Raw genomic sequence first — 20,748 nt, forward strand, 5'->3', positions numbered from 1 at the left:
TGTGGTTGTACATTTGTAAACATGTGGAAAGAAGAAGATAAAGGTTTATTGGTAAAAAGGTAAACAAACTTTTGTAAAAACGATCTAATTACTGTACATTTGTACACCAACAGTGCAGTTACACAAAAATATTTTTGCTCATCTAAATACAGATTCAATCAACCTGCAATCAACAAATTGCTTAAGAGCCAAAATGCCCCTTGGCATGTTTATGTGCTGTAGAAACACAGCACACCCTTTTCACCAGTAGTTTGTTTGTCTCAGGAATCCACACTGTGGAGGGGATTGCAGTAGATTGGATGGCTGACAACTTGTACTGGACAGATGATGGGCCTAAGAAAACCATCAGTGTGGCTCGGCTGGAAAAGGCTTCACAGACCCGCAAAACACTCATTGAGGGAAAAATGACTCACCCTCGTGCGATTGTAGTGGACCCTCTAAATGGGTAAGGGGGACAAGGAGAGTGAAGGTGTTTGGTGTTTTTGTTCCATACAAAGAGGATTAAAATCATTGAGATACAGAGGCAACAGCCTATGTATAGGAAAAACAAAAGAAACGTTTAAGGTGGATGCATGTATGCCTGTCTGTGCTTTCTTAATGTACAGTATGGTGACAGATAATGATGGGTAGTGATTTCTTCAGGTCAGTTGTCTGATGACCTAAGTGAAACTAATTAGCTGCTCTATCTTGTCTCTGGTTGTTTCAGCTTTGTTTATCACTGGTGTTTTAGCTTTATTGGTTTTATTATTCACCACTTGTGAGGGGTGTTGTTCTTTTCCACTTACTCTTGTCTGCGTCTCCTCTCAATTTTCAGCAAAAAGCCTTTTATCATATTTAAATCTGTGTTTTGACTGTTATCACCCTGAGATGTAACATTTCGTCTGATAACATGTATCACAGACTATTTACTAAAACAGCTTTTTGCACATTAAATGATAGATTTCCTCCTTCAGCTTATTAACGCACAAGCATATCTCTCCTACACTCTTTCAAATAGCTCTTAATCTTGCTGTGTATGAATACATCTTATTGATATGACCTCCTGGGCTTTTGCTTGAGAAACACATGCTCACAAACACAAACACACACACACACACAAACACACACACACCACCCTCTTTGGATTACTAGTGACAGGGTGATGTGTGTCCACACACTTCCCAGGGGAGAGGCACTCGCCTCCACTAATGCCTGCAATCAATCAGGCTCAGCGAGAAGAAGGAGGAGGAGGAGAAAACTGCCCAAAGGAAAGAAAAAGAAAAAGACTGAGGGGGAAAGGAAATGTGAAGAGTTTTTGCTAATCATATTCATGTGTAAGGGGAATGTTGCCTGTTTTGCTCGGGACAGAAATACCCAACTGTTACAGCCAGTACTCTCAGGATAAGATTAGATCAATGGGGAAGATTGAATATTGACAAACATTAGTTTGCCTGTAGGCAGATCAACGGAGAGAAAGTGTGGAACTGCCTCACTTGACGTCCTGATGTTCTGAAGCGCTTTAGGGCAGCTGAATAAAATGCCATTCACCTATTTGAATGCCAAGAGATTTTTTCAATTCATTCTCAATTTCTGTCTTGGCATCACATATCCGAAATCTTTTTCTCACAATAGTTCTCCTGTGTATTTCTCAGGTGGATGTACTGGACAGACTGGGAGGAAGACCCTAAGGAGAGCAAGCGAGGCAAAATTGAGCGAGCTTGGATGGACGGCTCTAACAGAAACGTGTTCCTGACCAGCAAAACTGTGCTGTGGCCCAATGGCCTGAGTCTAGACATCCCACAGGGCATCCTCTACTGGGTGGATGCCTACTATGATCGCATTGAGATGGTCTACCTTAACAGCTCTGAACGCAAGGTCAGCACCACCATCATCAGAACTAGTTAACTGCAGTGTTAGTCTGTCAGTTTTAATACTGTTAATAATAATACTAATACTTGTTTTGCTATTGTTGTTTTTTAATGTGTAACACTGGTCAGATTTTAACAAAAAAGAGAGGACATTGCAATATGTTTGAGGCCGTAGCTCAGTAAATAATGAGTGGGTTGTCATAGTTCTACACTTGTAAGGTCAGCTGCTCCCCAACACCTGCGCACACATGTTGAAGATTTTTGGACAAGAAACTGAACCCCCAAGCAAAGTGCCTTGCATGGCAACTTCACCAATGTGTGTGTCCTGTCTATGGGTCTAGGTCTATGTTCTTAACTGAGTATAGTGTTGATAGGTTCTAGCATAATTAACATAAATGGTAACTGGTAACTGGTCACATTTTGTCTTTACCTGTTTGAGCTGTAACTTTACTGTAGTCTATTTATAAAAACATTCTTTACCATCATGTTGCTTTGCACATCACCAGACTGTGTACGAAGGTCAGGAGTTGAACCACGCCTTTGGTCTGTGCCACTATAAACACTTCTTGTTCTGGAACGAATACCGGAGTGGCGGCATTTACAAGTTGGACACCACCACTGGCACTGCCACTCTATTGCGCAACGAGCGGCCGCCCATCTTTGAAATCCGAATGTACGATGCACAGCAGCAGCAAGGTACTGGGCAGCTGGTTACACATACATTGATCTTTTATTCAGATATCTATTGAGATAAAATAGAAAGACAGACACCTAAATAGCATAAGACACAACAACAAATGAGTTAGAGGTGTTTAGATAGAAACATCAGGAAAACAAAATCACTCAGGACACACAAACCAGCTTGTTCTTATGTATAATGAAAACGTTAGAGAGCCAAATTGAAAAATATGTAAAAAAAATAAATAAAAATAAAAAAAATAAAATAAAATAAACATCTAAAAATTTTAAATACATTTCAAAAGGAGTTATGGCATGATAAAGTTCACTAATATGTAAAGACCACCTTGCACCCAAGAAACAACTTATACAAACATCTACAAAATCAGTTGATTAATTAAAGCTACGGGAGTGTTGACTCTCTGGAAATCCAGAAAGTTTCCCATTGAGGTAATCTTTTAACTCTCTTCTCCCACTGATAGAATGACCTCAATACCAGCTGCTTGAAGACTATCAGCCATATTGCCATATGTAGATTTGTATTGCCTGGCCTCTCAGTATTTCTCATTGCCAACTTTCATAGCTTTGTTAAATTCAGAAATTCCTTCCCTAAGTTTATCTTGCACATTGGAAACTTTCCAGTGGTCAGAGAGTCTAGAGGCAAACAAAATGTTTATTTTCAGTTGCAGTAGCCTGTTTCTTATGCATGATGGGCCTCGTCACACTTAAACATACTGCTGTTGACCGGGCCACACTGTAGGATTTGCCAGCTATTATAGATGATCATCTTACAGTGATTTGTCCAGCTTCAGTACAAAGCTATTTAAAAAAGTACAACCATGACTTGTTTGTTCCCAAGTTATATCTCTGTACATATTTCTGTAGGCTCTAATGCGTGTCGTGTGAACAATGGTGGCTGCAGCAGTCTGTGTTTGGCCATACCAGGAGGCAGACAGTGTGCCTGTGCAGAAGACCAAATACTAGACCCAGCTGACAACACCAGCTGCAAAGGTAGGTACTTTGCTTTCTGTGAGCTGGTTTTGGTGCGTGGAACTAAAGAGTAATTCTCATGGTGCTAATTTTGTTCCCTTACATAAACGGGGTTTTATTTCTGGTATGTTGGACAAGATGAGTCAAGCTGTGTGACTGTGACTGTCTGTCCTAAAATATTGGAGCACATGCAGACACACAAGAGGTGGTCACAGTATTTTGTCCACTCCCTGTTATTAGGTCAAAATAACAAGTACATCTAGATCTGGATGTAGATAATGTTATAGACAGTATTCCTTGCAGCTCTGTCTGTCTTAAGGGATGCTGTTTCTTTTGTCCCGGTTTTGATTTTTATGCATTTACTCACTCATACTAGGCTTCAGCCGTGTATGGGTGGGGTGGATTTTAACAAATGGGTTTCTAGATTTCATATAATTGCACTTTTCCACAAAACCTTCAATTTTCCTTTTGCTACAAAGAAATTTAAAACTGTGTCCTGCTTCTTTTTCTGCCTTCTGTGACCTCTTTACCACATTCCTTTTATTTCCCTACTTCTCTTTCGGCAGCCAACCCGTCTTACATACCCCCTCCTCAGTGCCAGCCTGGGGAGTTTGCTTGTAAGAATAACCGCTGCATCCAGGAGCGCTGGAAATGTGACGGAGATAATGACTGTCTGGACAACAGCGATGAGGCTCCTGAACTTTGCCGTGAGTTATTACGTGTGCTCACACAAACACACCTAGTCCAACATGGCTTTGAAACAATTACCCCTCCTGTTGGTTCTGAGTCAGATGACCTGTAGCAGCTTGAATTTGACAGTCTGGTTGTGCCAGAATGAAATGAGAGAGTAGACTAGAAAAGTATGAATTTGTGTGTTTTTTTTTTTTTTATACACTGATTCTTTGTCTGTGTGAGTACCCAGTATAAGTGTGTGTCTGTGCGAGCAAAAGTGTTTATGTAGGGAGGAATGTAGCAATGTCCGTGAATCTGTAAAAGCTCTCTCTGCATGTCTGTCTGTCTGTAGCCAGTGTGCAGACATGCTTCCATTCCAGATAAAACAAAACCAAGTCCAACACAGCTAGACTATCTAGCTAGACTCTTTACTCATTTGCACCTCACGTGTCTTCATTTTCTTATTCCCCATCCGCCACACAGTTTCTTATTTTTCCTTTTTGCCATTCAATGTGTCCTTTCTTCTCTCTAGACCAGCACACTTGCCCCACAGACAGATTTAAGTGCAAAAACAACCGCTGCATCCCTCTGCGCTGGCTGTGCGATGGGGACAATGACTGCGGGAATGATGAGGATGAATCCAACACTACCTGCTCAGGTGCATAAACACACTCCCAAACAGAAATCTGATAGATGATATAAATATTTTTGTTATTCAAATGTAATGTGAGCTCTTTTTGTCTTTTAGCTCGTACCTGCCCACCAAATCAGTACTCATGTGCTAGCGGGCGCTGCATACCTCTTTCCTGGACGTGTGATCTGGATGACGATTGTGGTGATCGATCGGACGAACCTGCTTCCTGTGGTTGGTCAACTTACTCTCACAGTATGTGGACATTTGATTGTTTGTATTTTATGAGGTATGAGCACTGACTTGTCTGAACATGTTTTTTCTGCAGCCTACCCCACATGTTTCCCTCTCACTCAGTTTACCTGCAACAATGGACGCTGCATCAACATTAACTGGCGCTGTGATAATGGTTAGTGTCTCTTCTTCTCTCCTCATCCTCATTGTGCTTAGTTACAGTGGGAACTCTTCACTCCCTTTTGTCACAGTTTGCTGTGCATGTTTTGCCACCAGCTTCATATTGGCATACACTCCTTTTTGTCACCTTGTACGTTTTGTTTTTTTGTTGTTCTTTCCTGTCTTTGTTGTTCTGTGTTGTTGGTTTTGTTGTTTCTTGTTATGCCATTGGCCCACTCTGCTGTCATCCGTTGGTTCTGTCTTTCAGAAAAGGATTGTGGGGACGGCTCTGATGAGTTGAATTGTCCAAACCTGACCGGTTAGTGCATAGATCAACATGCACCACAACAGCTATGAAGCTGGTCCATCTCTAGGACTGGCCATGCGTGCTCAGAAACAGTTTAGGGCTGCTTTTCTGATGATTGAACATGGCCACAAGCTGGGGTCAATACTACTGCCATTCATTTTGTCTGTTGCACACTGGCCTGAAGCATGAATTTTTAGATTTAGATTTGACAACTTTAATTTTAAAGGCATAATTCAGTCCACCGAATACATACTTTGTTAGCAACTGATTAATTGAACTTGATTAAATTTCCTAGATATTTTCCACACACTTGATGTGGTGCTGTGTTAAATGAAAAAAATCAGTGTACTTAATATAGCCTCTTTCCCTGATGACTATGAAATTAGCTGATTTATGTTAAGTCATACTTTGCAATGTGTTGCCCTTTACTATTAAAGATAAAAGTGCTTATGATGCTCTGCTGCCAGTGTCAATGTATCTGGGCAAATTCCCTCATGGTGCATGGTCTGATCTATGCAGTTTCTGACATTATTCTGATCTCTCATATTGTGTTTCATTTGTATTCCATGGTTTTCACTTATACTGTCTTATTTGTGAAAAAGAAAAAAAATTACTTTTTGCATATTTACATATTTAAAATTCTTTCCCTTTGATGCTGTGGGTGCCACATGATGTGAGAGTGGGTGTTGTTTCACTGTGTTTGTTTTTCAGATAACGACTGCGGCGACAACAGTGATGAGGCAGGTTGTAGCCATTCCTGCTCTAGCGCCCAGTTCAAGTGTAACAGTGGCCGCTGTATCCCAGATTACTGGACGTGCGATGGAGATAATGACTGCGGGGACTACAGTGACGAGACACACGCAAACTGCACCAATCAGGGTCAGTATCTTAACCTGTTAATCCTGTAGGGTTTCACCACACCGCTGACAGTAAAAGATTTGCCAAGTGGGGATTTTTCACATCTTTTATTTTACTATGGCAAAAGTTGGATTTATTTTGTATCTTAGTAGCACTTATTTTATGAAGACAATGAGCCCTCATATCCAGAATCTGAATGTGAGTAAAAGAGATGCTCTTTAGTTTTTGTAGCTGAAACCAGCCTCTAACATGACCACTAATAATGTATGAACTCAGATCAACACAAAGCATCCTGTTTTGCTCAATGCACATCTGGACAAGACAGAGGTGACTGTACGTGATGTACTGTACTAAATGATCGAAGTATAAACATCAACTTATGAGTAATAAAAGCTAAAGCTGACAGCGAAAGACGCACATAACAAATTGCCACTGGTTAATTTTTTAAAGTTTTTTATGGAAAACAGCTGTGAGAGGTGGACTCTATTATCATGCGTGGGTGGATGCATCTCTACACTGCTCTGTCATTTGAAGTGACTCAGCACAGAAACCATAGCTAGTATTGACATTTCAGTCAGCAGGTATAATAGGTCTCTTGTCCCTATTAGTCACACTGGCACCAGCCTAATGGTACCACTACTGACACCTAATAGCTCTCAGTGGTTATTTAAAAGGGAAATAATAACTGTTCTTTTTTTAAAAATTTGAACTAATAATATACAGTAGATATAATACTTACACGGTCCACTCCAAAAGTATAGGAGCAGCAAGGCTAATTCATTTATTTTTGCTGTACACTGGAGACATTTGGGTTTGAAATGTATTTCAGATTAAAGTCAATTATTTAAGCTTTATCTGATGGTATTTACAACTTTTTACATGTAATAGCCTATAAGGTAGCACAATTTGCTATTTATCTTTTGATCTCATAGCCAAATGTCTACAGTGTACAGCAATGAACTAATCTGTTGCTGTTCTAATACTCTTGGAGGGGACTGTAATTAGACTTCTGTTCAGAGCAAGTGTGCAACAGTAAGAAAAATGATTCACTGTCAGCTGCTGTGTATGACTTTCAGAATGCATACATGAATCAGTTTAGCGTTTTCTGTTGTCCAACAGCTCAAACATTTTTATTTTCACAGTTTAAAGATGCGCTTTGTTTTTGCTCAAGTCTGTGTCCTGTGTGAGGCCACCACTGAAGAGAATTTCATTTAGAATCTATACGCTCACTCTCTCCACAGCCACGCGGCCTCCTGGAGGTTGTCATACAGATGAGTTTCAGTGTCGAATGGATGGCCTGTGCATTCCCTTGCGCTGGCGCTGTGATGGGGACACTGACTGCATGGACCTGAGCGATGAGAAGAACTGTGAGGGTGTCACACACATGTGTGATCCAGCTGTCAAGTTTGGCTGCAGGGACTCTGGTGAGAAGATCATACTTTCAATCAGAAAGCATGTGAAGTACATTAACTCGGTGTAAGTATTTATTAATAAAGTAACAATGCCTTCTGTCCTTAGCACGCTGTATCAGCAAAGCCTGGGTGTGCGACGGTGACAGTGATTGTGAGGACAACTCAGACGAGGACAATTGTGAAGCACTGGTGTGTAAGCTCTCTCACCATGTGTGCGCCAACGATTCCACCATCTGTCTGCCTTCAGAGAAACTTTGTGATGGCAAAGACGACTGTCCAGATGGCTCAGATGAGAAACTCTGTGGTAAGAGACAACAGTAGTTTCAATAGAGGGAGGGCCAAGTAAAATTCACCATCACATCTTACATTTTAATTTTATTTAACAGTTTTCTGTATATTTCCCTGGCTTCAGACTGGATTTTCTCTGTTTTATAGATCTCTGTTCACTGGAAAATGGTTACTGCAGCCATAACTGCACAGTGGCTCCAGGTGAGGGTGTTATCTGTTCCTGTCCCCTGGGCATGGAGTTAGGGTCTGACAACAAGACCTGTCAGATCCAGAGCTTCTGTGCCAAACACCTTAAGTGCAGTCAACGTTGCGAACAGGACAAGTTCAGTGTGAAGTGCTCCTGCTATGAGGGCTGGGAACTGGAGCCTGATATGGAGAACTGCAAGAGCACGGGTAAGGGACAGAGCAAAGGGTCCCCAAGGCAAAGATGTAGAAGCTGGAGGGTTAGAGGAGGAGACAATAGCAAAAACCTTAAACATTTGATTGATGGTTGATGGTTGGAGGAAGTTAGAGGAGTGACTCAGTTCCGGGCTTTGTCAGGTTCCTGACTGCCGAATCAGGAAGTGTGGTTTGGGTTGGAATCTCACTGAGGAGAAGCCGCCCTAGCAGGAAACCTTTTGGTTGGAGAAGATGCAGTGTGCCAAAATTTGATAGTTATTTGGACATTAAACAGAGCACTGCAGAGTAAGCATATGATGGGGGGAAAGATTCACTAAGGAAACCTGAAAGACCTGTGCAAAGGGTTCTACCTGTCATTATAATTTTATGAAAAGAGTTTAAAATTATAACGTATAAAGTAGATATGCACTTTATTAGAGTCAGCCAAAGGGCAAAAACAGAAACTTCTAAGTGGCATTAAAGTAGCTTTATATTGTATCTTTTGCTTAAGAAATATAGAGTAGTAATGTAATAACAGCCAATGATGAAACATAGATTTATGCTTGCGCTCCCACTGCCAGGTCTTAGAGACTAGCCACCAGCACCCTGTCACTCATCCTGCTGCCTATTTGGCTCCCTGTTAGGCACAGATAACTCCTGTCCTATTTACACTGTGTTTTAATTACCCAGGATTAGTGCCACTTTCAACAGAGCCACAATTTCATTGGACAAGTCACACACTGCAGTGGAACATGGCTGTGATGTTTTCAAGCAGAGCAGCTCTGCAGTATTTGCTGTAACAATCAACAGTGTCCAGGCAAAGGGTTTTTACCTCTTTACCATCTGGTTGGTTCTCTTTCTCAAGATAGCCACTGATCTTTCTGCTTCATTTCCACAGATCCATTCAAACCCTTCATCATTTTCTCAAACCGCCACGAGATCCGCCGCATTGATCTGAATAAGGGAGAGTTTAGTGTGTTGGTCCCAGGCTTAAGAAACACCATTGCCCTTGACTTTCATCTTAGCCAGAGTGCCCTCTATTGGACCGATGTGGTGGAGGATAAGATCTATCGTGGGAAACTGTCTGAGAACGGAGGTCAGAATTTGAGTTTAGTAACAAAAGTTACTATGTATGTTTGTAATATATGTTGTATGTATGTTTGGTTTTTTATACGTTTGTCTGAAATATGATTAAATTCATACATAATTTAGATTTTAACAAAACATTCAATTACACATGATTTTAGGGAACCTTCAGCTGCATCACATGGTCTTCATTAGCATTTAAATCGGCAGATATCAGGGCATTTATATCAGCCATTCAACTTTCAATCAACTTTCTGGCTTTTGGTTAAAGGTTAAGGATAAAGCATCAAGAGTGAGGTTGGGGTTTTATTGAGTAAGAGTCAACATTTTAATCTCCTAATACAGCGTTGGTAAACCATTATTCAAAGCTACACCGATGCTACTGTTGCTCGTGTGACTTCATAAAGGCCAGTCTTATCATTCATGACCAGTGTGCACTGCAAACAAGGCCCTCTCATAACCCCTGCACTAATAATGACTAATAATGAGAAGGTCACGTGTTTGAGTTGCATTTATGTAGATCTGTGTGCATGGGGCCATTGGCGCATTTAAAGTTAAATGCTTTATACAGTAAGTGTACGTCATGTCCCTCTGATTAGGAACTTAATAGAAAATGAAAGGGTTAGAGAGACGCTGGAACACGTGTGTCTTTAGCCCTGCAAGACACCACATATTTACATTTTTAGGGCCTAGTCTCTAATTGTAGTGTCACACCCCCTGCTGAGCCACTAAGCTAATGTTTTCAGTTATTGTAGAGACATGTTTTCTCCCAAATGTAACATCTAAGCATTTGATTAAAGGAATTACAGTCTGGGATGCAATGTTAGCTTTGAATCCAAACAGATTGATTACATTTACATAATTTGTAAATACCAAAGTAAAGCAGATCAGTGTTTCGGGTTACAGCATAATCTAAATTGTTGCCTGCAGTAAAGCCAAGCCTTCAAAGTCTTTATTCATACATATTGAAATAATGAAAAATAGGAAATAATGAATAATGAATTAATTAAGAAACCCAAGCACCCTGGAGGAACATGTGTTTTATTGAGCAGCAATATTAAATATGATTAGATCAGATTTCTCTGGTTTGTTTAAAATAAAGATGAATGATACAAAAACATTTTAACCATCTGCTTAGTTCTTTTTCATAATGTTAGATAGATAAATACATACAAGCAAAACAAGATGTTTGACCACATTCCTTGTCTTTTTCATCTGTCCCTTAAGCTTTAACCAGTTTTGATGTGGTAATCCAGTATGGCCTGGCTACTCCTGAGGGTCTAGCAGTGGACTGGATAGCAGGAAACATTTACTGGGTGGAAAGCAACCTGGATCAGATAGAGGTGGCCAAGCTGGATGGCACAATGAGAACTACACTGCTGGCTGGGGAGGTGGAGCATCCTCGAGCTATTGCCCTAGACCCCCGGGACGGGTAATTAACTCAGAGCTTACTGCTCATATTAAACAAAACACATATACAACAAATTAGGATGCTATTTAAAGGCCAACTTGCATGTTCTTGTTGTTCTGGGACATTGCAGGATCCTCTTCTGGACAGACTGGGATGCCAGCTTGCCGAGGATTGAAGCTGCATCCATGAGTGGAGAAGGCAGAAAGACTATCCATAAGGAAACTGGCAGTGGAGGCTGGCCAAATGGACTCACTGTCGATTATCTGGAGCGCCGCATCCTCTGGATTGACGCCAGGTCAGATACAGAGAGCACAAAAGTGAACACACTCACACAAACGTCTTTGTTTCATGTTTATTCAGGATCTTTTATTTAGACTGAAAATTGTGCTTTGTGCAGGTCTGATGCCATTTATTCAGCTAAGTATGATGGCTCTGGGCTGATTGAGGTTCTGAGGGGACATGAGTATTTGTCCCATCCCTTTGCTGTCACCATGTATGGTGGGGAGGTTTACTGGACAGACTGGCGGACCAACACGCTGGCTAAGGCAAATAAGTGGACTGGGAGCAACGTCACTGTAGTCCAGAGAACCAACACTCAACCTTTTGACCTCCAGGTCTATCATCCATCCAGACAGCCACAAGGTGGGAAAGTGAACATATACACACACACAAATGCACATGCTTTTCTGAACTGTGCTGAAAGCTGAGGCGTTATTACAATGATTACGATGATTTATGACATGTTTAAGTGTACATTTTTAATCTTTTTTCAATACTTGCTCCTTGGCAGCTCCCAACCCATGTGCAGCTAAAGATGGGAAGGAACCCTGCTCTCATCTGTGTCTCATCAACTACAATCAGACATTCTCATGTGCCTGTCCTCACCTCATGAAACTGGGCCCTGACAAACGCACTTGCTACGGTAAGCAACAAAACATACTGTACATAAAAACCTACTCTTTGATTTCCTTCAGATGTAGCAGAAAGGTTTCCTCTTTATTTGCTGTGGAAAAACTGTCATTGAATGCCACAGTGTAATCCCTGTCCTTGCAGAATTGTTTATTTCCATTAGTGTGCTGGTGTGTATGAAAGAGAGAGGATTAAACAATCTAGACTTTTTTCACTTAAAGGTGCTGTTGCTGTGACAGCTTCGGTGCGCACTGAAGTGTCTGTCCATGAAAAGTGTGAGTGGGCCTCTTTATTCAGTGTGTGAGTTTAGTATTCAGGGCAGCAATTTCTATTATCTTCAGGGCTAATGGAATGGAGAGCCCCATTCTGTCTGATGCAAGCATCAGCCACAACCCTCCACATCCACCACCTCGGCTGGCCTGGCCAATACGGCCTGACACTGTCATTACTCTCCCCATCTCCCTTTCTCTTTCCCTCTGTTCCTGTATGTGATTCAAGCTGCACACAGTTAAATGGTGATAGAACTGTTGAGACCAATGCAATTGTAATGTAGCTCCACTGATTGAATTCTCTCTGACTGTCATGACTGTAGTATTGAGTTAACCAGCCAGACACAATCATTAGATACAAAGATTTAATTGAATTAACTGTTTGTTCAAGTGGCAGAAATAATGTGCAGATGCACCCATCTGTGCTGCAATCACATATTCACAACTCTGGTATGGGTGTGCATTCATGCTTTTGACTTTTGGCTTGAAGGTGCATTTACCCCTGGATCACTCCCATTTAATACTGAAACTGAATAATTGATGTAATGCGTGATGTAATGCATGACAATTTATCTTTTTTTCCCTACAGAGTCTCGTCAGTTCCTGTTATATGCCCGTCAGATCGAGATCAGGGGAGTGGACATCGACAACCCATACTACAACTACATTATCTCCTTCACTGTGCCGGACATCGACAATGTGACTGTGGTGGACTATGACGCGCTAGAGCACCGTATATACTGGTCTGATGTCCGCACCCAGACCATCAAGAGAGCTTTCATCAATGGCACTGGAGTTGAGACTGTAGTTTCTGCTGGTATAAAACTATTTTTAATCTGAAATGGAGACAGATTGGTTTTAAACTGTTTTCACCTTGATTCTTTACATCTTCAAACGTTATGTTTCCTGTTCCAAGAAAATGTTGGATCAGTATAATGTATAATACACATTATAAAATATAAAAAACAATGACAAAAAAAACTACTTTTAGTTTAATTTCACTGTCTTATGCTGCAGCTCCTCCCCCTATTCTCTCTGTTCTGAATTAGATAATGATCCAAAAGGCATGTAGGAATTTTTGATCCTGTAAACATGAGTGACAAATTTGAATAATGGCTCTGTGTGGATCATGTTTATTTTTCTCTAGATTTGCCGAATGCCCATGGTCTGGCAGTAGACTGGGTGTCCAGAAACCTGTTCTGGACCAGCTATGATGCTAATAAGAAGCAGATTAATGTTGCCAGACTGGATGGCTCCTTCAAAAATGCTGTCATCCAGGGCCTGGACAAACCTCACTGTCTAGTTCTGCATCCAATACTGGGGTTGGTCATATGCACACACACTCACAAACACACACACACATCATAAAGCCATACTTAGTCAAAATGGAGCTTTGAAAAATTGCTCTCAGACACTCTCCTGATTTCACCTTCAACATACAACTCATGTACAGTACACACACACACACACACACACACACACATACGCACACACATACATACACACAAACAGTTATTCACACTCAGGCATTGTCTTGCTGTCAGCCCTTCTCTCTCTGTTTGCAGTCAGCAATGACAGACAGAGCACTATCTTATAAATGGTTGCTGACCTCCGACCCTGTTTCTAAAGGAAGCTGTTCCAATTTTCTCCCCTCATGTCATCTTTCTCCTCTGCCACTCTCTCTTTCTCTCACTTGCTCAATTTTTATTTTAAAAGATGGGTTCTATGCTTTCAAAGACTATCTATGAATTATTTACAGCCAGTGTCTCTGTTGCTTTCTGTCAGTATTTCTGTATTAATGTTTACCTTACATCCTGTCCTCTCCTGCCTTGTTTAGCAAATGTCCTTTTTTTTCACCCATCTTCCCTCTTGAAACCTCATCCCTCTGAGCACCCACACGTGGTTTTGGCCTGTCTTCTTACCAGCAGAGCAGAGACAGACCATCTCTATTTATATATTTTCTTTAGTCCTGCAGGAATATGTGTGTTTGAGGTCGATGAAGAGAGGATATTTTCTTAAGAAATGTCTTTGCTTTCTTGTGTTTTTTGTGTCCTCCTTCATCACTTTGAAAGCCTACTTAAGGAGAGGAATGTTTCCGTTCTGAGCATTGTTGGCATGGGGGAAAATGAGAAGCAGATGCTGGATCCATATGCAGGGGCTGTCTTTTCTTTCTGGCACACAAACACACTGCCCAGAATTCATCCAGGAGTGGGTGGGAGCAAGACAGTCGGGGACCAAGAAATTCAAACTTGCATGTGTGTCTGTTTTAGAAATACGACAATGTGGGAGTTTTAAATGCTTCCAAAACTTTATTTAAAGCAAATAAAGAAATGATGGGTGTGGTGGATATGGTCAGATTTGACAGGAAGTGGGTGATGGGGGCAGAGATATATACTATTTTAACTTAGACTAGATGCAGTGTAAACACAATGACACACAATCGCATTGTCCTTTGCTAGTTTGCCAGCTCAGCTATATTTCTGCTTCAACCATTAGTTTCAGCCCTTATTGAAATTGGTTTGGCCTTAAATTGAAAAAACAAAACAAAACACATTCCAAGTCAAATATAATTTGGACCATAAATTCAGACCATAAATTCTAACACATTGTTGTCATCAATATTGCTTTTTTTATATTTAATTGAGATCAAGAGAAAAACAGTTCAGTTTTATCTGACAAACCATGGCCACAGGTCAACAAATGTGTAATGTAAAGGAAATGTTAGAGTGGTTGAGAGCTGTTAGAAACTTATTAAGCTTAAAAGATGAATATAGTACCTGAATCCAATCTTGCCAACCTTAGAGTGTGCAGTGTTTCATAGGATATGTAAAGTTAGGATTTTGTTGGTGCATCAAGTAAACAAAAACATGTGGGCAGGATTAACTTGACTTGATCATCAAGGTGAAATGTAATGTCCTCTTTCTCATACACACTGTATTTTTACTGAATCTCTCTTCCTGCCTCCTTTAGAAAACTCTATTGGACAGATGGGGACAACATCAGCATGGCCAACACAGATGGCAGCAACCGTACCGTCCTTTTCACCAACCAGAAAGGCCCCATCGGTGAGTGGCTTTTTTGTGTGCTTGAGCGAGAGCACATCCTAGTGACCTGGTGGGTCAATAAACATGAGCTCTTGCTTTATTTTCTAGGCTTGTCCATTGACTTCGACGCTGAGCAGCTTTACTGGATCAGTTCAAGAAACAGCACAATCAACCGCTGTAAACTGGACGGGTCTGGACTGGAGGTGCTTGAGGGTGTTAAGGGCAAGCTGACCAAGGCTACTGCTCTGGCAATCATGGGTAGGTCTCCAAAAACTTGCCAGTCAGGAGTTTATCCATGAAATATGATGACATGGCCATGTTATGTGTCTTTAAACATTTATTTTGCCCATACTGTGACCTTCTGGTACCAATGGCGATTGTTGAACATGCTGTTGTCTGTTGTGTACCTCAGGAGAGAAGTTGTGGTGGGCAGACCAAGGTACTGACCAGATAGGAACTTGTGACAAAAAGGATGGCAGCAATTGGAAAGTCTTGAGGAACGGCACTTCCCCCATGATGCACATGAAAATCTACAATGAAACTGTTCAGAAAGGTGCAGGCTTTCCCTGGAATTTTACTCCCTGCTCGTAGCCTATTTATGTACATCTGTTTATGTCTCTGGTAATCCTCTTTGATTATTTTTGTGTATTTATTCTTATGCTTTTCCATTCCCAGGCACCAATCTCTGCAGTAATAACAATGGAGACTGTTCCCAGCTGTGCCTCCCCACCTCCCCAACCACCAGAGCCTGCATGTGCACAGCAGGATACAGCTTGCGCAGAGGGCAGCAGTCTTGTGAGGGTATGAAATATTCATACATATTCTTGAATTTTGTTTGAATTAACTGATAAAAGAGACCTTTTAAATTATTAACGCTTGATATTTTATTTGTTTGCTGTAGGTGTGGGCTCTTTTCTTTTGTACTCTGTTCATGAGGGCATTCGTGGTATTCCTTTGGATCCATCAGACAAGTCTGATGCCCTTGTACCAGTGTCAGGCACATCCCTAGCTGTGGGCATAGATTTCCATGCTGGTGAGACTTTTCCTAACATATACAATAATTTCCCAGCCATTATAGTATATTGACTCTTTGATGTAGCTGATAACACGTTAACTAGCAATTACATTGATAATGATAACAAAAAACATATGCTGCTTATTTTCTCAGATAATGACACTATCTACTGGGTGGACATGGGCCTGAGCACCATCAGCAGGGCCAAGCGAGACCAGACATGGAGAGAGGACGTTGTCACTAACGGCATTGGGAGAGTGGAAGGCATCGCTGTCGACTGGATAGCAGGTGAGAGGAACCTCAGGCCTCCTGAAGCCTATTCTTGTTTATACGATCTTACGTCGTATTGTGGGAATCAGACATTATCAATAAGCTTTGTTTCAGTTTAGCTGTCAGTGTATCACTCTTGTTAAGAGTGAGGCATGCAGTGAACATGGAGTACAAGAGAAATGTGAACGGATGAAATAATGGAATACAAACAATAGAGAGCACAAGAATTTATACCTTAGTTCACTTTAATTCCAAATAGGAGGTCAGACAGGACTCCCTCAATACACAATACTCGCCCCACCATCATTGCTTCTCCTTCCTTCCCAACAGGAAACATTTACTGGACAGACCAAGGCTTTGACGTGATCGAGGTGGCCAGATTGAATGGATCCTTCCGCTATGTAGTGATCTCCCAGGGCCTGGACAAGCCTCGAGCGATCACTGTCCACCCTGAGAAAGGGTGAGGGGAGATAGTGCTTTGGTAGCTGTCTTCTGTAATTTCTCTTGTTATTGACTGCTGAAGTTTTCTCTGTGCTTTACTGTTTTTATGTGTGTAGCTACCTGTTCTGGACAGAGTGGGGCCAGTACCCTCGCATTGAACGCTCTCGTCTGGATGGCTCTCAGAGGGCTGTCCTAGTCAATGTCAGTATCAGCTGGCCTAATGGTATCTCCATTGACTATGAGGTAGAGTATAACCATTCTTACATTTATGCCATTTATACACGGACTGTAGATAGTGGAATTTACATTAAAATAAATATATCAACCATTACTTTGTGCATTTAGGAGGGTCTGCTGTATTGGTGTGATGCAAGGACGGACAAGATTGAGCGCATCAACCTTGAGACAGGAGAAAACAGGGAGGTGGTGTTGGCCAACAACAACATGGACATGTTCTCTGTGTCTGTGTTTGAGAGCTACATCTACTGGAGTGACAGGTCAGATATACCCCTTTTTACTTGTCCTCTCTTTTGGAATATTTGCAAGTAATATTTGTTTGCCATCTTAACATGTTGTATTTGCATGTACTGGCAGCTTCAGCCTGTTTAACAGTGATTATTTGTATGCTTGGAACTAGAACACATGCTAACGGTTCCATTAAGAGAGGCAGCAAGGACAATGCGACAGACTCTGTGTCACTGAGAACTGGTATTGGGGTGCAGCTGAAGGACATCAAGGTTTTCAACAGGGCGAGGCAGCAAGGTAAAAGCTATCAAGACTATTATGTGAAATTATTTTTAAACAAAAATGTATTTAATGTGCATTTTTCTGATAAACACATTTTTGTTGTTATTAGTAAAATCCTGTATTTCATTTCTGTTTGCAGGAACAAATGTGTGCAAGGACAAAAATGGTGGGTGTCAGCAGCTTTGTCTTTATCGTGGCAATGGGCAGCGTACATGCGCTTGTGCTCACGGCATGCTGGCCGAAGACGGCCGTGGCTGCCGTGACTACGATGGTTACCTGCTCTACTCAGAGCGCACTATACTGAAGAGTGTCCATCTGTCCGATGAAAACAACCTGAATGCCCCCATAAAACCATTTGAAGACCCAGAGCACATGAAAAATGTCATTGCTCTCACGTTTGATTACAGAGGAGGTGGAGGAAAGGGAGCTAACCGTATCTTCTTCAGTGACATCCATTTCGGCAACATCCAGCAGATCAGTGATGATGGCTCTGACCGCAAGACTGTAGTAGAGAGTGAGTGTTTTCGCATCTAAAGTTTGTCTAAACCATTTTTTACATCTTATTGTTTAGCAATATTGTTATTATCTTATTGTTTTGTGCATTTCCCCCTCTAAAATTGATATGGAGCCTACTAGTCAACATTCACTTGTGGTTACTCCATTTTTACTGAATAACAAAGAGTTTAAACATCAGGCCCCCTAGTGAAATGAAAACAACTGGATTTCACTGATTTAATCAAAGGCAGGACGCCTTTATTCTGACATTATAGCCAAACTACAAACAAAATAAAGAGGGTTTTTTATCAGTCGCTTTGAGAACAGACTGTATACACACATAAGCAAGACAAGAGACAGATGGACCTTCATTCATCTCATGTCAGCCCAACAAAACACAGGTGCACTGCTAATGATTTATGAAAGTGCTTTTACTTTTATCGGTTTTTACGAGGAATGTATGATTCACGTTTGTTTGTCCCAGTGTCTCTGCAGAGAAACACCTCCCAGGGTAAATGGTTTGATCTTCTATTACAATAGCCAGACTTACAGTGAATGTTGTTTATAGAGAACGATGTTGGACACTGTTGCAGGTCCTGTAGCTATGACTTGTGAAGTGGAATTCCCTTGTGAGCATGGTGGCCATGTCCATTTATTTCATGAGCCTGTCAGCACAGCAGCCCAGCTTGTAACTGTTTTACTGTGAGTCCCAGTAGACAGAAGTTTCTGTGTATCAGATGTTCAGCTTTATCAGGTAGCTGCTGATTGTAATACTGTCAGGTAGCAGCCATTGCCAAAGCCCCATTTGCTCTTTGCCCTCTGCTCTTGAACAGACTTAATAGGTCTTGTCTGAACTTTTGTGACATGAGCACATAGAGGATGGGATTCACTACAGTAGAGGATGTCGCCATAAAGCGTGCAAACACACTGATGGGACCATAACGTGGGGAGGTGCCGGTGGCCCCAGAGGTTTTATCTGCCACCAAGGCCAGCGTCAGGCCGTAGGACGGCAACCAGCACAGGGTAAAAGCTAGCACCAGCATGGCTGAAGTCTGGGTAACTTTGCTCTGGTAGCGCTCCACTTGAGGTGCCCGGCCGGCATGCTGACCCCTCCACAGGAACATGTATATGCTGCCATAGGCCACTGCAATGGTAAACAGTGGAAGCAAGAAGGCCATGAGAAAGTGAAACACTCCATAGATCAGCTGGTCTTGATGGGACAGAAAAGCAAAGCAAGCGAGGCCATCTGGGGCTTGTCGGGGGGTTCCCACGTAGCGAAAAATAAGCTGGGGAGCTGCCAGACTGCAGGCTGGAATCCAGAGGATCACAGCAGCTATAGACACCCGGCGAGGGGAGAGGATGGAGTAAGCTCTGGCAGGCTGTACCACAGTCAGATAGCGTGACACAGCCAGTGTGGCCAGTGTGAAAACACTGGCAGTGGAGCAGGCTGATCCCAAAAAGCTCACAAGTCGACATATGAAATCCCCAAATGGCCATTGCTGCATGGCTATGGCGACCGTGTGGAAGGGAAGTATGGAGAGCAACAGGAGGTCTGCAGCACTCAGAGCCAGCAGGAGAATGTCTGTCCCTTTCCTCATCATGGAGGTTTGAGGAAACTGTCCAATATGTGTCACCCCTCTCCTTTGCCTCCCACACAAGATCACCATTACCATAGTGTGCCCCCCAACTCCCAGCAACAGAATAAGTATATCTAATATTGGGACTAGTACCTGCTCAACACTCCCCAACCCAAGGTCACTGCTGTTCCCCAGCAGATCCTCTGGGCCTGTGGAGTTCTGAAGCAACATCGTGGTTTTAGTTGTAGAAATGTCTTCTAGTCATACTACTACTGTTAGCATACAGCAAAGTTAAATAGTGGTTGGGTCAATATGCTCATAAACTACTAAAATTCATGTGTAGGAACTTACTCACATTGTGAGTCATTAGCAGTGTACTCAAAAATATCATCACTTACATTTCCACAAAGTTAACTTTAAGGGTGTTACATATCATGTTAGCATTAACAAGTAAGGAGTAAGGGTGATTGTTAAATACATATGCATAACTCTAACTGACTGTAAGAAATTGGAACCTTCTTCTAAGAATCTGTCCCTTAAAACACATTCAACTATTGTCCATTTTCACCGTTTTGTTGAAGCATCCAAGTGTTGAGGACTAAACGCTGCAGACTGCGGGATTTCCTGTCATCTCAGACTAGGCAGCTACTCCACTTGACATCTCAATCAGGACCGTGCTCAGCAATCCAAAAGCAGCCTTCCTCTTGCCCCCAGGGAAAGCGGTCTCTTGAGAAACTCACTGTTAGCAGAGGAGCAGAAGAGAGGTGAAGAACAGCTCAAGGGTAGGGGAGGATTAAACCGTGCAAATGGCAGGTGAACTCTGGACTGAGTATCAGTGAGCAGGACGGGGGTGGGCTGGCCGGCTCTCTGTAGGAGTGCCCTGTGAGGCAAATATACTTTTTTCTAGGGTCCATTGTTTCTGTTCATTTTTTGAAAGGAACTGGACATTTCTAGGTGTGTTGCCCCTGTGTACAGAAATACACACAATTCACGTATGTAGCATAACAGAGAGAGACAGAGGGAAGTAGTA

At 41.9% G+C, this 20,748-nt stretch overlaps 2 protein-coding genes across 5 annotated transcripts in view; one reads left to right on the forward strand and one right to left on the reverse strand.

Annotated features, from left to right (window-relative positions):
- LOC137128289 (low-density lipoprotein receptor-related protein 1-like) overlaps positions 1–20,748 on the forward strand; it is an 83,610-nt gene that overhangs the window by 42,977 nt on the left and 19,885 nt on the right. For 2 of the 4 annotated variants that reach the window (XM_067506155.1, XM_067506156.1), the window contains exons 12-42: positions 265–445; positions 1,632–1,854; positions 2,354–2,543; positions 3,411–3,536; positions 4,082–4,222; positions 4,720–4,845; positions 4,936–5,052; positions 5,147–5,227; positions 5,480–5,530; positions 6,230–6,397; positions 7,618–7,800; positions 7,895–8,092; positions 8,224–8,469; positions 9,353–9,550; positions 10,768–10,972; positions 11,082–11,246; positions 11,349–11,593; positions 11,742–11,873; positions 12,719–12,946; positions 13,277–13,451; positions 15,100–15,194; positions 15,282–15,431; positions 15,586–15,726; positions 15,849–15,974; positions 16,075–16,206; positions 16,342–16,476; positions 16,789–16,918; positions 17,016–17,142; positions 17,245–17,396; positions 17,537–17,661; positions 17,786–18,160. In XM_067506155.1, the coding sequence (XP_067362256.1) occupies positions 265–445; positions 1,632–1,854; positions 2,354–2,543; positions 3,411–3,536; positions 4,082–4,222; positions 4,720–4,845; positions 4,936–5,052; positions 5,147–5,227; positions 5,480–5,530; positions 6,230–6,397; positions 7,618–7,800; positions 7,895–8,092; positions 8,224–8,469; positions 9,353–9,550; positions 10,768–10,972; positions 11,082–11,246; positions 11,349–11,593; positions 11,742–11,873; positions 12,719–12,946; positions 13,277–13,451; positions 15,100–15,194; positions 15,282–15,431; positions 15,586–15,726; positions 15,849–15,974; positions 16,075–16,206; positions 16,342–16,476; positions 16,789–16,918; positions 17,016–17,142; positions 17,245–17,396; positions 17,537–17,661; positions 17,786–18,160 (5,067 nt within the window). The remainder of the gene's footprint in view (positions 1–264; positions 446–1,631; positions 1,855–2,353; positions 2,544–3,410; positions 3,537–4,081; positions 4,223–4,719; positions 4,846–4,935; positions 5,053–5,146; positions 5,228–5,479; positions 5,531–6,229; positions 6,398–7,617; positions 7,801–7,894; positions 8,093–8,223; positions 8,470–9,352; positions 9,551–10,767; positions 10,973–11,081; positions 11,247–11,348; positions 11,594–11,741; positions 11,874–12,718; positions 12,947–13,276; positions 13,452–15,099; positions 15,195–15,281; positions 15,432–15,585; positions 15,727–15,848; positions 15,975–16,074; positions 16,207–16,341; positions 16,477–16,788; positions 16,919–17,015; positions 17,143–17,244; positions 17,397–17,536; positions 17,662–17,785; positions 18,161–20,748) is intronic. The other 2 variants (XM_067506157.1, XM_067506158.1) reach the window with 1 other exon arrangement.
- LOC137128292 (galanin receptor type 3-like) lies at positions 18,205–20,525 on the reverse strand. The gene has a single exon (XM_067506161.1). It carries the CDS (start codon positions 19,947–19,949, stop codon positions 18,918–18,920), a length of 1,032 nt encoding a protein of 343 aa, XP_067362262.1. The 5' UTR covers positions 19,950–20,525; the 3' UTR covers positions 18,205–18,917.

This window comes from Channa argus, chromosome 5 (assembly GCF_033026475.1).
Source record: "Channa argus isolate prfri chromosome 5, Channa argus male v1.0, whole genome shotgun sequence".
NCBI lineage: Eukaryota > Metazoa > Chordata > Actinopteri > Anabantiformes > Channidae > Channa > Channa argus.

Bases quoted from the DNA above. Each gene is read 5' to 3' on its own strand.
- LOC137128292 (XM_067506161.1), bottom strand. From the start codon at position 19,949: ATGTTGCTTCAGAACTCCACAGGCCCAGAGGATCTGCTGGGGAACAGC.